The 12,345-nt window shown below is 42.4% G+C and overlaps 1 protein-coding gene across 5 annotated transcripts in view; it reads left to right on the top strand.

Moving 5' to 3' along the window:
• Positions 1-12,345, top strand: part of LOC114771749 (paraspeckle component 1-like) — a 35,341-nt gene that overhangs the window by 5,706 nt on the left and 17,290 nt on the right. For 3 of the 5 annotated variants that reach the window (XR_003743872.1, XM_028965090.1, XM_028965092.1), the window contains exons 3-6: positions 18-113; positions 216-412; positions 1,101-1,185; positions 1,280-1,388. Coding sequence is in view for 4 of the 5 variants with exons in the window: in XM_028965090.1 (XP_028820923.1) it covers positions 18-113; positions 216-412; positions 1,101-1,185; positions 1,280-1,388 (487 nt within the window). In the remaining variant the exon portion in view is untranslated. Of the gene's footprint in view, positions 1-17; positions 114-215; positions 413-1,100; positions 1,186-1,279; positions 1,389-7,843; positions 7,902-12,345 lie in introns of all 5 variants that reach the window. The other 2 variants (XM_028965088.1, XM_028965089.1) reach the window with 1 other exon arrangement.

Raw genomic sequence — 12,345 nt, forward strand, 5'->3', positions numbered from 1 at the left:
ATGTTCTCGTGCTCTAGGTCTCCCCGCCCGGTGGTGGTTGAACCAACAGAGCAGCTTGATGATGAAGATGGGCTCTCAGAGAAGCTGTTGCAGAAATCCGCCCAGTATCACAAGTAGGTTTTTGAGGGGAAGGTTTATCCATCGTGTTTAAAGTGGGTAGAAACTATGGAACAGACATAATGTAGACCAATTCCTCTCCTCTCCACGTCTCGCAGGGAGAGGGAACAGACGCCACGCTTTGCCCAGCCAGGTACGTTTGAGTTTGAGTACTCGTCGCGGTGGAAGGCCCTGGACGAGATGGAGAGGCAGCAGCGGGAACAGGTTGACCGAAACATCCGTGAGGCCAAAGAGAAGCTGGAGGCTGAGATGGAGGCGGCCAAACACGAGCACCAGCTGATGATGATGAGACAAGGTACAGGCTACTTCCAGGACAGACCTGGGTGGGATTTCATTGAAAGTGAAGTGATTGTCACTTGTGATACACAGCAGCACAGCACACGGTGCACACAGTGAAATGTGTCCTCTGCATTTAACCATCACCCTGAGTGAGCAGTGGGCACCATGACAGGCGCCCGGGGACCAGTGTGTGGGGACGGTGCTTTGCTCAGTGGCACCTTGGCCGGCCAGGATTCGAACCGGCAACCTTCTGACTACGGGGCCACTTCCTTAACCACTAGGCAGTGGACCCGTAATCAGAAGGTTGCTGCTTCACACTCTGCTCCCCGGGCGCCTTTCATGGCTGCCCACTGCTCTCCAAGGGTGATGCAGGGTTAAAAGCATGTTGTGTGCACCGTGTGCTGTGCTGCAGTGTTTCACAAGGACAATCACTTCACTTTCACTCAATCTTGACTTTTCAATACTTGTTCCATATAACTTTTTGCGGTCTTCTGGTTTATAGTAAGTAGTTACAGGGACAGTCCCCCCCGGAGACACTCAGGGTTAAGTGTCCTGCTCAGGGACATAATGGTAGTAAGTGGGGTTTGAACCTGGGTCTTCTGGTTCATAGTTGAGTGTGTTACCCGCTAAGCTACTTCTACCTGTGTTGATAAGTTGATGAAACTGTGATTATTGTATGCAAATGAGTGATCTTTTATTCTCAGACCTGATGAGACGCCAGGAGGAGCTGCGTCGCTTGGAGGAGCTCAGAAACCAAGAGCTGCAGAAACGCAAACAGATTGAAATGAGGTGCAATTAAAAATGCAGTTGAATTTTCCCGAGAACTGGTAATTGACTTCTTCTGAGGGACCTCCGTGGGTAAAACCGTTCATCATGTGCGCAGGCATGAAGAGGAGCGGCGCAGGCGCGAGGAGGAGATGATGTGCCATCGTGAGCAGGACGAGATGAGGCGCCAGCCTGATTCAGGCTTCAAGCCCAGTTTCATGGATGCTGTGAGTACAGAACTTCCCACCCCACCTGAAAAATATTAAAATGAAGCTCACTGCAGCTAAACCACACCGCTGTACGGGGGTCCGACCTGATCATCATCATCAGGTACAATTTAAAACGGACAATCTGATCAGAAATCGCCGAAATGATCTGTGCTTTTATCATCACTGCTGCGGTTTCTCGCACAACTTCAGCCAAAATACGGGATTGCAGTGCATCCACGATGTACGAACTACACGATACATATGCGCTTCCGTAAATGGGGAGGGAGGAATTTCTGTGTGGTTCTTGTGTACACGTATGAGAAGTACTTCTTGGAGCGTTGACATGAGCGTTGCTGGGACACTTGTTGTAGATCTGCATTGGTGCTGCATATGGGTAAAGGACGCAGTGTGACATCTCTTCACCTTTAGACTAGGCCCATTCCTAGTGTGAGCAGACCAATCGAAATGTCTCTACTCACTAATCTCTCTGCTGATGCTGTACAAGTGTGTAAATGGCGTTAACCCCTCGGAAATCCCTGCACCTAAACGCTTGTCAGCGGTTATAGGATGGATTTACACAAAAACACTTTTATAGAACTCGCTCGCTGCAAAAACATTTTCAAGCAGATACGTGCAATCAGCGCATCTCATTCTCCTAGAACGCTTACTGATGCAGGTTGTAGTCATCTAAAAAAATACACTTCTCACGTTGCTCCTGAAATAAAGTGATTTAATAGATTCTGACAAACTGTGATCAGTCAAACTGAGAGCTCTTTAAACCAAATCTAATTTTGAGATTATACCACGATGTTCTCAAATGTTTTCCTGGCCGTGGCCACCATTGCATCTGTTTGAAAAGCTTTTAAAAGCATCTGTCTTAAAGGGAATTCTGACATGATGAAACCTATACCTTCGAGGTCTTTGTACATCCCACATTTTTTTTGGTCCACTGTCCACTGAGGTGCCACTGAGCAAGGCACCGTCCCCACATGCCTATCATGGTGCCCACTGCTCACCAAGGGTGATGGTTAAATACAGAGGACACATTTCACCATGTGCTGTGCTGCAGTGTTTCACAATCACTTTGCTTTGACTTATTCTTCCTTTAGCTAGTTGTGACCATGCAAACATACTCAACATGACCTTAAAGAAGTCAGTGCTTCAGTTCTCCGTGCTTAGCATACTCGACAGTGTTCAGCACTTAAACTATTAAAACAATAAATACATAAAAATGTCAGAATAAGTTAGATGCACCTGCATACAAATGTGAATTGGCAAAAGGGATAATGTAAGTCTTCCACCATGTCTTCTCTGCGGCGTATGATGGGCCATCGGTCCTCTAGAATTCTTAATTCCTTTACATTTTTTTTCTTACATTTTGCATGCATTTGCTTCCCAGAAATGACATCAAAATGCTAAGGCTAAATAAGAAGTAAAAAAATTCTGATGTGCCCATGTGTTTCATCTAATGAACATATAAACTCACTGTTATATAATGTTTAAAAGGGAAGATAATTGGATTTAAATTAAAGTAGACAAAAGGGTGGAAATTGTAATAAAGGACCTTCTTATCTTAATCATTGCACAGTGCACAAAGGAATTAAAGTGTGTGTGAGTCTCTACATTCTTTCTTGGTGATTGAGTGGGTGATGGTCTCTGTACCTAAACGTATGTGGACATTTGACCCACACATCCATGATGTGTAAGAGATGAAGACCTTCACTAACAATATGGTTTGATTTGATTATCGAAGCATCCAGTCAATTCATGTGAACGAGTCCGAACTCCGACCCGGAGCAGCACTGTACTGTACAGATCCGGCAGTCACAGTCACTATTGGCGCCACCGTATAAACTTAATCAGGCTGGGGAGGTTTGGTGCAGGTCGTTTGATGTTGTAAGTACGTTCCTGATTCCAGTAGATGATGCTGCTACTATTCCTTCATGCATTGCGTTCATGCATTTAGTTCTGGGTGGGACTTGGATCAACAGTAGGAAGATTCGTTTAGATTGGATGTTGTATGTGTGACTGAAAAACTTCCGGTTACACCGCGAATCAACGGAATTCGCTGTGATGCCATGGGTGATCTGTACATCGAAAGCTCAGAAACATCCTCTTCTATGTCTTAAGCCTCTCCGGATGAAATCTGAGTATTATATATATATAAAAAAAAATCTTGCTCTTTCTCGCTCTCACGGAACAATTTATCCAAATGTAAAGTAAGTATTTTCCTGTTACCAGTAGGTGCCGTTTTAAGTATTCTGGGAAACTTCGCATGTACACTTTGTCAGGCCGGGACAGCTATAAACCCTGTGAAGTTTGGTGCAGATTGGGTGTTATATGAGCAAAGCACAGCAACTTCCTCTTACATGGCGAATTATCAAAATTTGGGGCGATGCCACGGGCAAACCTATTCAATGAAATCGCACACTTTTCACACATCATCATCAGCCAGGCCTTAAGGCTCTCCAGATCAAATTTCACTTGTGAGGAACAAACCAGCGTAGAGTAAAGCAGGGCATTTACCACTCGGTGGCACTTTGAGTCATTTTGAAACTTCGCACATACACTAATCAATCATGTGAAGTTTGTTCTAGATTGGAGGTTGTATGTTCAAATGGCAGCAACTTCCTGTTTCATGGCGAATCATCGGAATTTGCCGTGATGCCACAGCAAAAACTCAAATCCTTTTCAATTTAACGTCACCATGGCCTTAAGATGAGACTCACCAAATATGATATGGATCTGCAGAATTTTGTAGGAGGAGTTTGTAAAATTCCAATGCGTCCGGTTTGGATTAGGACACACCTCCAGGAGGCTTTTTTTGTACGGTTTAACTTTTTAACATAAACCTGCTGAATTTCATGTATGTCAGTGGTGACGGGGAGGTGAAGTCAATTTGCCACACCCGTGCATGATCCCCCTAAAATATGCAGTTTTTCCAACGTGTATGTACCGTTGAGGCTTCGGCCCTAATAATGCACCAGCTTCTTTATTTAAACAAGCATAATGAAAATGTGAATGCGTTGTGTAAACTTTGTGTAGAATATTAACAATTTATTACACTCCCAGTATGTGTGTTTATATGCTGCTGTTCGTTTTTCATCAGGTAAATTGCATAGACGGAACCGCTAATACGTTTGTTCTCTGCCTCAGACACTCATTCACATATTTTACACATGTTCTTCAATGTCATTGATTTATAATGTCTAGATCGAGGGTCGGCAACCCGTGGCTTTTTTTTATCCTTACACTTTACTTGCCCTCTGTAGCTTTGAAAAATATATTGTAAGTGTACTTTAATTTTTGTCCGTTTATTTATTTATTATTATTTTGATTGTAGTTTGAAATTTGAAGATTGCATTTTAATGTTACAAAATCACAATGTGTAATTTTTTTGTTTCTCTAAATACGTGTCACAATTTACGTATATTGCCGTGTGTGTGTGTGTGTGTGTGTGTGTGTGTGTGTGTGTATATATATATATATATATATATATATATATATTTGCCATTTGACTTAGACTTGTCTGAGTGATTTAAACCTCCATCTCATCATCTGCTTCTACGCGCTATTTGTGCTAGTAAAAAAAGTGTTCTGGCAAACGTGCAATCTTTGCAAACCCCCGGTTCCCCCACCATCGCAACTAGTTTTTTTGCATAAAGTTTCTTTGCACGTACAGTTTTATCCTCATTTTGCATGTCAAAAAGATTTTGCGGCGTCCGGCACCTTTCTCTTTTGTGGAAACCAGCTCGTTGATTGTGAAAGGTTGCCGACCCCTGCTCTAGATGCCTATACATCCCAGTGATGTATTTCAGTGATTTATATTTCATGTTATTCGAACAGTCAACATTTAACTGTATTATATCTATGCTTTATGTTTTGTTGCATGCTGTGTTCTGCTTATCTGTCAATGTATGATTGATGTAATTACCCTTTTCTCCCATTTTACCGTATGTTAAAAGATTGAGGACTTGCTGGAAAAACCTTTCCAAGCAACACTGGTATTTCGCAGAATGAGGTGGACTTGTGTTTTGGTGGGGTGTAATAGTCTAGTATTATAGAAATAATTCTTATTTTATTAAAAAAAAAATCTTTATCAAACCTTTTTTTTTTTTTTTTTTCTAGGAAATACTAATGTTCTGAATAGGGATGCATCGATCCAATACGTATATAGGATATCGATCAAATAAGGATCTTGTGTCAATCTAAGAAACCGATCTATTCAGTTAAATTGTAGGTTATTAAATGTTTTAAAAATGTGTGCATACGCCATCCTCCAAGCGCGCTCTGAGTTAAAGCCAGTCGCGTTGCACCCGTTGATTACATTTTTCGCTGTGTGGCCAGCGACTCGGCGAGCGATACTTCAACTTGTGTAGGATGGCCATGACGTGATGAATGTTTGAGCAGCTCCAAAAACCTAGCATCCCTAGTTTATCTTTGTTTAATACTTAATATGCATTGTGTCCTTTTGTGGCCATAGTCCCTTTTATGGCAAGTTGGTCCTATTTATGAAATGGGCAGTTGTAGGAACTTGTAACATGGGTCTGGCTGCACTGTCTTCACTGCGCTCCACAGATGGCTGCCTCCGCACAATATTCATTAAAAATAAGAATTTCATATATTTGGGGCAATGGTGTTCCCTCTCCTTATACTGGGCGGCATTCATGGCGACCCACTGCTCACAGTGGGTGATGGGTGAAATGTATTTATGTTTCATAATGACAAATAAAGGAAAGTATTAATGATAACATGTCCAGTAGACCTCTCTCTCAGATCAACACTGGTCATAGTTACTCCAGATACCACCATCATGCATTTCTTTCATGTAAGAAATGCAGAAGCTATTTGGTTTTTGTGTGTGTGTCTCTGTGTGAGTGTGAAAGAGAGAACGATTTAGATATTTTCCTTATGCAGGCTGTTATATTCTGCCGTTTGTGTGGAAACTAGTGGAAATTAGTGGAAATAGTTTTAACGTTCATAGTACGTGTGTGTGTGTGTGTGTGTGTGTGTGTGTGTGAGCACCTGAGGGGTGTTCCATAAAACTGATTGAGTTAAGTTTGAAGTCATGATCGTCCAATCTTATGGCTCCTTTCCGAGTTTCCTATTGGACTGTCATGACTGAGAAATCCTGTTTTGTGGAACACCTTCCCAATAAGGTAAGTTCTTTTTTTTATATTTTATCTGGCGGGCCATTTTTTATTCAATAGCAGTTCTTGCAAATAATTTTGTATTTTCTGTCAGAAAAACATTCCCCAAATGAAATTCTTATATATTCATATTCTTCATTTATGTATAATATTCTCTATGCCTTTTTTTCTCTAATTTTAATTGTACACTTAATTTAGTTTTATTTTGTTATTTGTCCTGCTTTTGTTACCCCTGTCCCGGTTTGGGCACCAGAGCTCATATCAGGTGCAGGGTGCGGACTTGTCCTGGGCGGGGCACCACCCTACCGCAGTGTGCCTGTCACTGTCCTGTGGTTCACTTCGTCAAAGGACTACAACCCATTAACTGAATGAACTGACATTTTTTTGGACTCCTAGTTTAATTTGTGTGACCGTGAAATCTAAAAAATATTATGTACTGAACTACAAATAGCGATGACTGTCCAAACTATGAGTGAAAATTTAGCATTACAATTAAATAATATATAAACCAATCTGGAAACAACTTCAGCAAACACTAACTAAATATAAGTGTATTACCTGCATTGCTTAATCTGTCACAGTTGTCTTGACATGGAAATGCTTGTCTGACCCTTAATCTTAGCTGAAACATACATTACATGAATTTCTTCGTCACGTTTGACTATAACTGTTTAGAATGGGGGTGGGTAACAGTTCTCTCATTTTACAGGCTCACAATAAATCTTATTTAATATTTGATCTAATATTTATTAAGAATGCTAATTAGATTTGCCTCCAAGCAGTGCCATAGTCACAACTGTCCTGGAATCAGATTGGAAGGCTGCTAGAGGCACCGTTTCTGGCAGCTTCTGTGTTCTAAGGAGATGCATGTCTTCATTTAGTCACATTCACAAACCCCATCACTTGTATCCATCGTAGACAATCCCAGTGTATATACCAGTGTATTAATAATGTATCCCCAAAAGAGTATTACTATATTTTGTCATGTCTAGTTTGATCTGTCTGTCTGTTCTCTCATATATATATATATATAGTTAGATGTCATTTTTCATCCCACCTCTACTTACATCAACTTTACATTTTATTTTCTGATCACATGTAATGCAAATTCCCATGCCAGTTATTTTGTATACCCATGCATACATTCATATCCCCATGCATATTTCTTCTTTGATGTGTGATGTACCTGTATTTGCCAATGAAATTGATTTTTGTGCTTTGCTTTGATCATGATGATGCTCAGTTTCACCTGCATTTCTCTCTTGATTTAAGACACCCTCTTTTCCTCAAGGCTCACTTTTGAACACTTTTCTTCACTTCCAGAGAGAACAGGATATGAGAATGGGTGAAATGGGCCCCCGTGGAGGAATTAATATGGGAGGTAGGGTCATAAATATGACTCCATGTGATCCTGGACAGGCTGTGTGAGGCTTGTATTCTTTTGACAGATTTGGGACTGCACATCGCTCCTACTGTACTGTCCATGCTCGGGAACATGAGTGGTGCTTAAACCTCTTTGCTCTGCATTGATGGCTTCAGTGGTGAATGAAGGCTGTTTGTGGCATTTTTGGCACTGAAGTGGGATTTTTCACATTTTCTTCCCACTTCTGGACATCTGTAGATTTCTCTCGTCTCTCGATTCAAACGACAGGGTGGAAATAACTAGCATCTTATGCATCTTCTGAATGTGCGCTCAGACAATAGTTTCCTGCATCTCCTGGGAAATTGAAGCCTTTTTTAATGATACGACCTCACAGCTTTCTTTAGTCACAGTCCTGGTTTTCAAATGTGCGCGTGAAAACCTGCAGTCACGGTCATTATCACATCTCTTCCGTCGAGAGAATGCTTTTCTAATATCCTTTATGTATTCTGAAAGTTTTTTGCTTATTGGGTGTTTTGGACCTTTAAGATCACCCCAGTTAGAACATGTTCTGCCAGCTGTGCTTTCATGCTCAGTCCAGCCTTTTCACTTGCAGGATTGAAGGGTGCAAAGTAAGCCAGTTTCTAAAGATTTCAGTATTTAATAGATTAAATTTGTTTAAAACACGACAAAGGTGATCAGTGTAACCTCCTGACTAAAGGTGGAAGCAACATAAAAGGGGAGACCACATGGAAGGCAATTTAAAAAGAATTTATTTTGAACATCCATATAGAGTACTTAAAAACATGACAATTTGGCAACAACTGGGATCTGCTGTTCAGAATTTCCTGCCCCCTGCTGGTCACCTGGGGAAAAACAACAAACGAGGCAGAGCAGACAGGGCAGAGCGTAGGTGTCTCCCCAATCACAAATCCCACCTGTCCCACAAACATGGTGCCAGAACAAGCAATTTAAGGTCAGGCAGGTGTAGACCGAGGGAAGCAAGAAGGCCCCGGTCATACAGGTCAACGGGAGCATGCAACAAGGCATCATGTTCTCCTGATGTCGCCCCATTAGGTTAAAGGCCGTAATGTCCATCGCGTCAGGTGTTGATCAGAGTTCTGCGACGAACACAAGAATGTATCCAACCCCGCAACAACATTCAACTGTTGGAAGGTTGAAGGCACGTTTCTGAGCCCAAAGCTCATCACTGTATATGAATTCAGCCCAGAGGATCTCACAAAGGCAGATATTTCTGGTGGAACCTGAAAATACCCTTTTTAACAAATTAAATTTGCTGACAATATGTGCTGACCCCTCCTGAACAACACATTCCGGTTCAGTCATGGTATTTTCTTTCCTATAATCTGTCTAAAGCCGAAAGGTGGAATCAGGTTTAACCAGTAAGCACGGTTAAACAGAAATTCACACAGTGCGGATTTCAAGGACTCACAGTTATCCAGATTTATTTACAATCACTTGTGACTGGTACTGTCCCCCTGAAGTCTTGCTCACTGGGTCTTCTGCCCACTCAGCTACTACCACCCAAATACCGTAAACCGTAAACTTTTTTTTTTTTTTTAAATCACCTCTCAGAATTTATCAGGCACCACCACCTGCACCACCGTATCTCCCCCATTTCTGCTGGCAAAAGATGACTAGTTATACAACTACAGGCCATCCTGATCCAAATACACTCTACCGAACCTGACAGTGTTCCTTATTACAGCCAACAAGTCCACCAACGTGGCATCCGGTTTCTTTGAAAGGATTAGATTTTCTACATCTTGTTACTGTGTTGAACAGTCTTACAGCACAGGGGTAAAAGCTGTTTCTAAAATGTACTTTTTGTATTGTCCTTAGTCTCCTGCCAGATGGTGAAAAAAGGACAGTGGAGGGTGGTTACATTCCTCCATTCTTTCTCTTTCTGAGACAGCGCATGGTTTAAATAGTGTGTCCCTGACCACATGGTTCCCTACCATATTGTTGCACAGAATAACGTCCACTCCATGCATTGACCCCATGCAATCCAATCCCCTGGATCGATACAGAGCTTCCAGAATCAGGCAAAGCCAACTGTAATATAAGAAAAAAAAAACTCCCGGGTCTTTCAGTATTTTACAAGGGACATTGTGAGGTTCCCCCTGCAATGACACAAACCCTGTTGTAATGAAAAGAGAATATCAACCAAATCAATCCCCTTTTTCGTATTCTCTACCTGCTGAGGTTTGGGCTCAATCAATAACTCTGCCTGCAATGTGTTCACATCTCGCACCGGGCTGCACATTCCAAACGCCCCAGTTGAACGCCGTGGCTTGGTGGCCCAAAATGCACGTCCCACAGACTCAGGTTACCTCTCTCTTCCGCATAGTGACAATAGTGACATTTATCAATCTCTTGCCAACTGGACAGGTGAACAAGAGTTTCAATGAGTCTAGGAGTTCTTCCAGCAACGCTCTTCCAGCAACGCACTCTAATGTGTGAACAATATCCACCTCCCACACAACCAGCACCCAGTCACACGTATACCACTTCTGCTCGACTTCTGCTCCCATGGTCCTTAGCCCCAAAAAACATGTGGTATCCCCAACTAACAATGTCAGTCAACACCAAAATGCCAAAAAATCCACTATAGAGGGAAGAAAGCCACACATTCAAAATCGAAATTTTAGAACCATGGAGGTGAAGGTGAAAGCAACATAAATACGGAAGGCAATTTAACAGTTACTCAAAAACGTGCAATTACTCCTTCCCATGCAAGGAGGACCAGCACTTTAAAGCAAACAAGCCATGGTTGGGAAAGAAGGAATGGATCACATGATCTCACCTCATGACAAGCTTTCAATAACTGCTCCTAAATAGCTCCCTCTAATATGAATTCCCTGCCCCCTGCTTGTCACCTAGTAAAAAACACAACAAAGTAGACAGGGCAGAGCACAGGTCCCCAACATACTTTCCATAACAGTATGAAAAGTATATGACACCTCAAGGTAGGGTTGGTAGTACCCTAGTGGGTAACACACATACTTGCCTATAACCCAGAAGTCAGAGGATTTGTCCATTTCTATCAAGACTGGCTACTCAGATACTTGTCCAATCTCTGGTCATTTCTACATTGGACTACTGTGATTCTCTCCTGGCTGGTCTTCACCTTAGTGCTTCTAGACCTCTCCATCTTATCCAGAACGCTGCAGCATGTCTTATCAACCTTACCAAATTCTACCTGGCAACTAATGGTCATCACCCTCCTACCCCTGATATCTTGGCACTCTTTGCTCTGCATCTTTATCTCTCCGATCCTCCAGCACTGCTCGACTGGTACCACCATCTAGAAAAAAAAAAGAAAGGCAGAAACCTTGGCAAGGAGTGGTGCAGGAAGGGATGCCCTTGCCGGGGTAGAGTGAGCCTGTAATTGATGTCAGTGCAGGGTTGGTGATGATTTGTCCAAGGAAAAAATGTCCAACAAGAGTCGTGCCGACCATTATCTCTTCAGCAGGTCATTTTACTGAGACAGCCCTTCTGACTGTTTCTGAAAAGCTATATGTGGCCAGATCAGCATAACTTTCTGCAGCATTTCACACAGTCAGATAAGACTCTCCTGTCCATCCTGAAGAGGCTTGGAATTCGGGGTATGGCAGTGGTTTGATTCCAACCCTGATGAGCGGTATAACCAAGTGCCTTGGAAAGGATCCACTTCTGCTTCATGCAGACTCTCCACTGCTGTCCCTCAGGGCTCAGTACTCGGTCCTCTCCTTTTCTTCTTCTACACTAGATCACTTGGTGAGGTCATTTCCTCACATGGGTTGTCCTACCACTGCAATGCAGACAATACAAAACTCATCTTCTCTTTTCCTCCCTCAGATGTACATGCCGCTTCAAAAATCTCTGCATGTCAAACATTTCATCTTGGATTAAAAAAAAAAAATGGCAGCCCATCATCTAAATCTCACATGACCAATCTTTCCTGCTAATGTAGATTCCTTCTTTACAAAATCAGACATATTATGAATCAACACGCCACCCAGATGCTTGTTAATTTCCTAGAAACCTCACGACTGGATTACTGAAACTCCCGTCTAGCAGGTCTGCCTCTGAATACCTTCCGGCCTCTACAGCTAATAGAGGAACGCAGCAGCACCTCCACAAATTCTCAGACACCTCTGCTACGTTCCCTCCACTGGCTCCCGTTAGCTGTCCGCATCAGACTCAAAATACTGATGCTGGCCTACAAAGCCAAACATGGGGTTTTACATTCTACCTCAGACCCCTTATTACACCTCGCATTGCACCTTGCACTTTGTGGTTCATTCCACCTTGTGGTGGAATGAACTTCCCCTCGAGGTCAGAACAGCTCAGTCGCTGAACTTGAATGAATATTCAATTCAAACAGCAGCTTAAGACTGTCCTTCTTAGAGAATACTTTGACCAACTTGTAACTTTATGTAAGAAAAACTACAACAGAGTG

The sequence above is a fragment of the Denticeps clupeoides genome, unplaced genomic scaffold, assembly GCF_900700375.1.
Source record: "Denticeps clupeoides unplaced genomic scaffold, fDenClu1.1, whole genome shotgun sequence".
NCBI classification, from domain to species: Eukaryota; Metazoa; Chordata; class Actinopteri; order Clupeiformes; family Denticipitidae; genus Denticeps; species Denticeps clupeoides.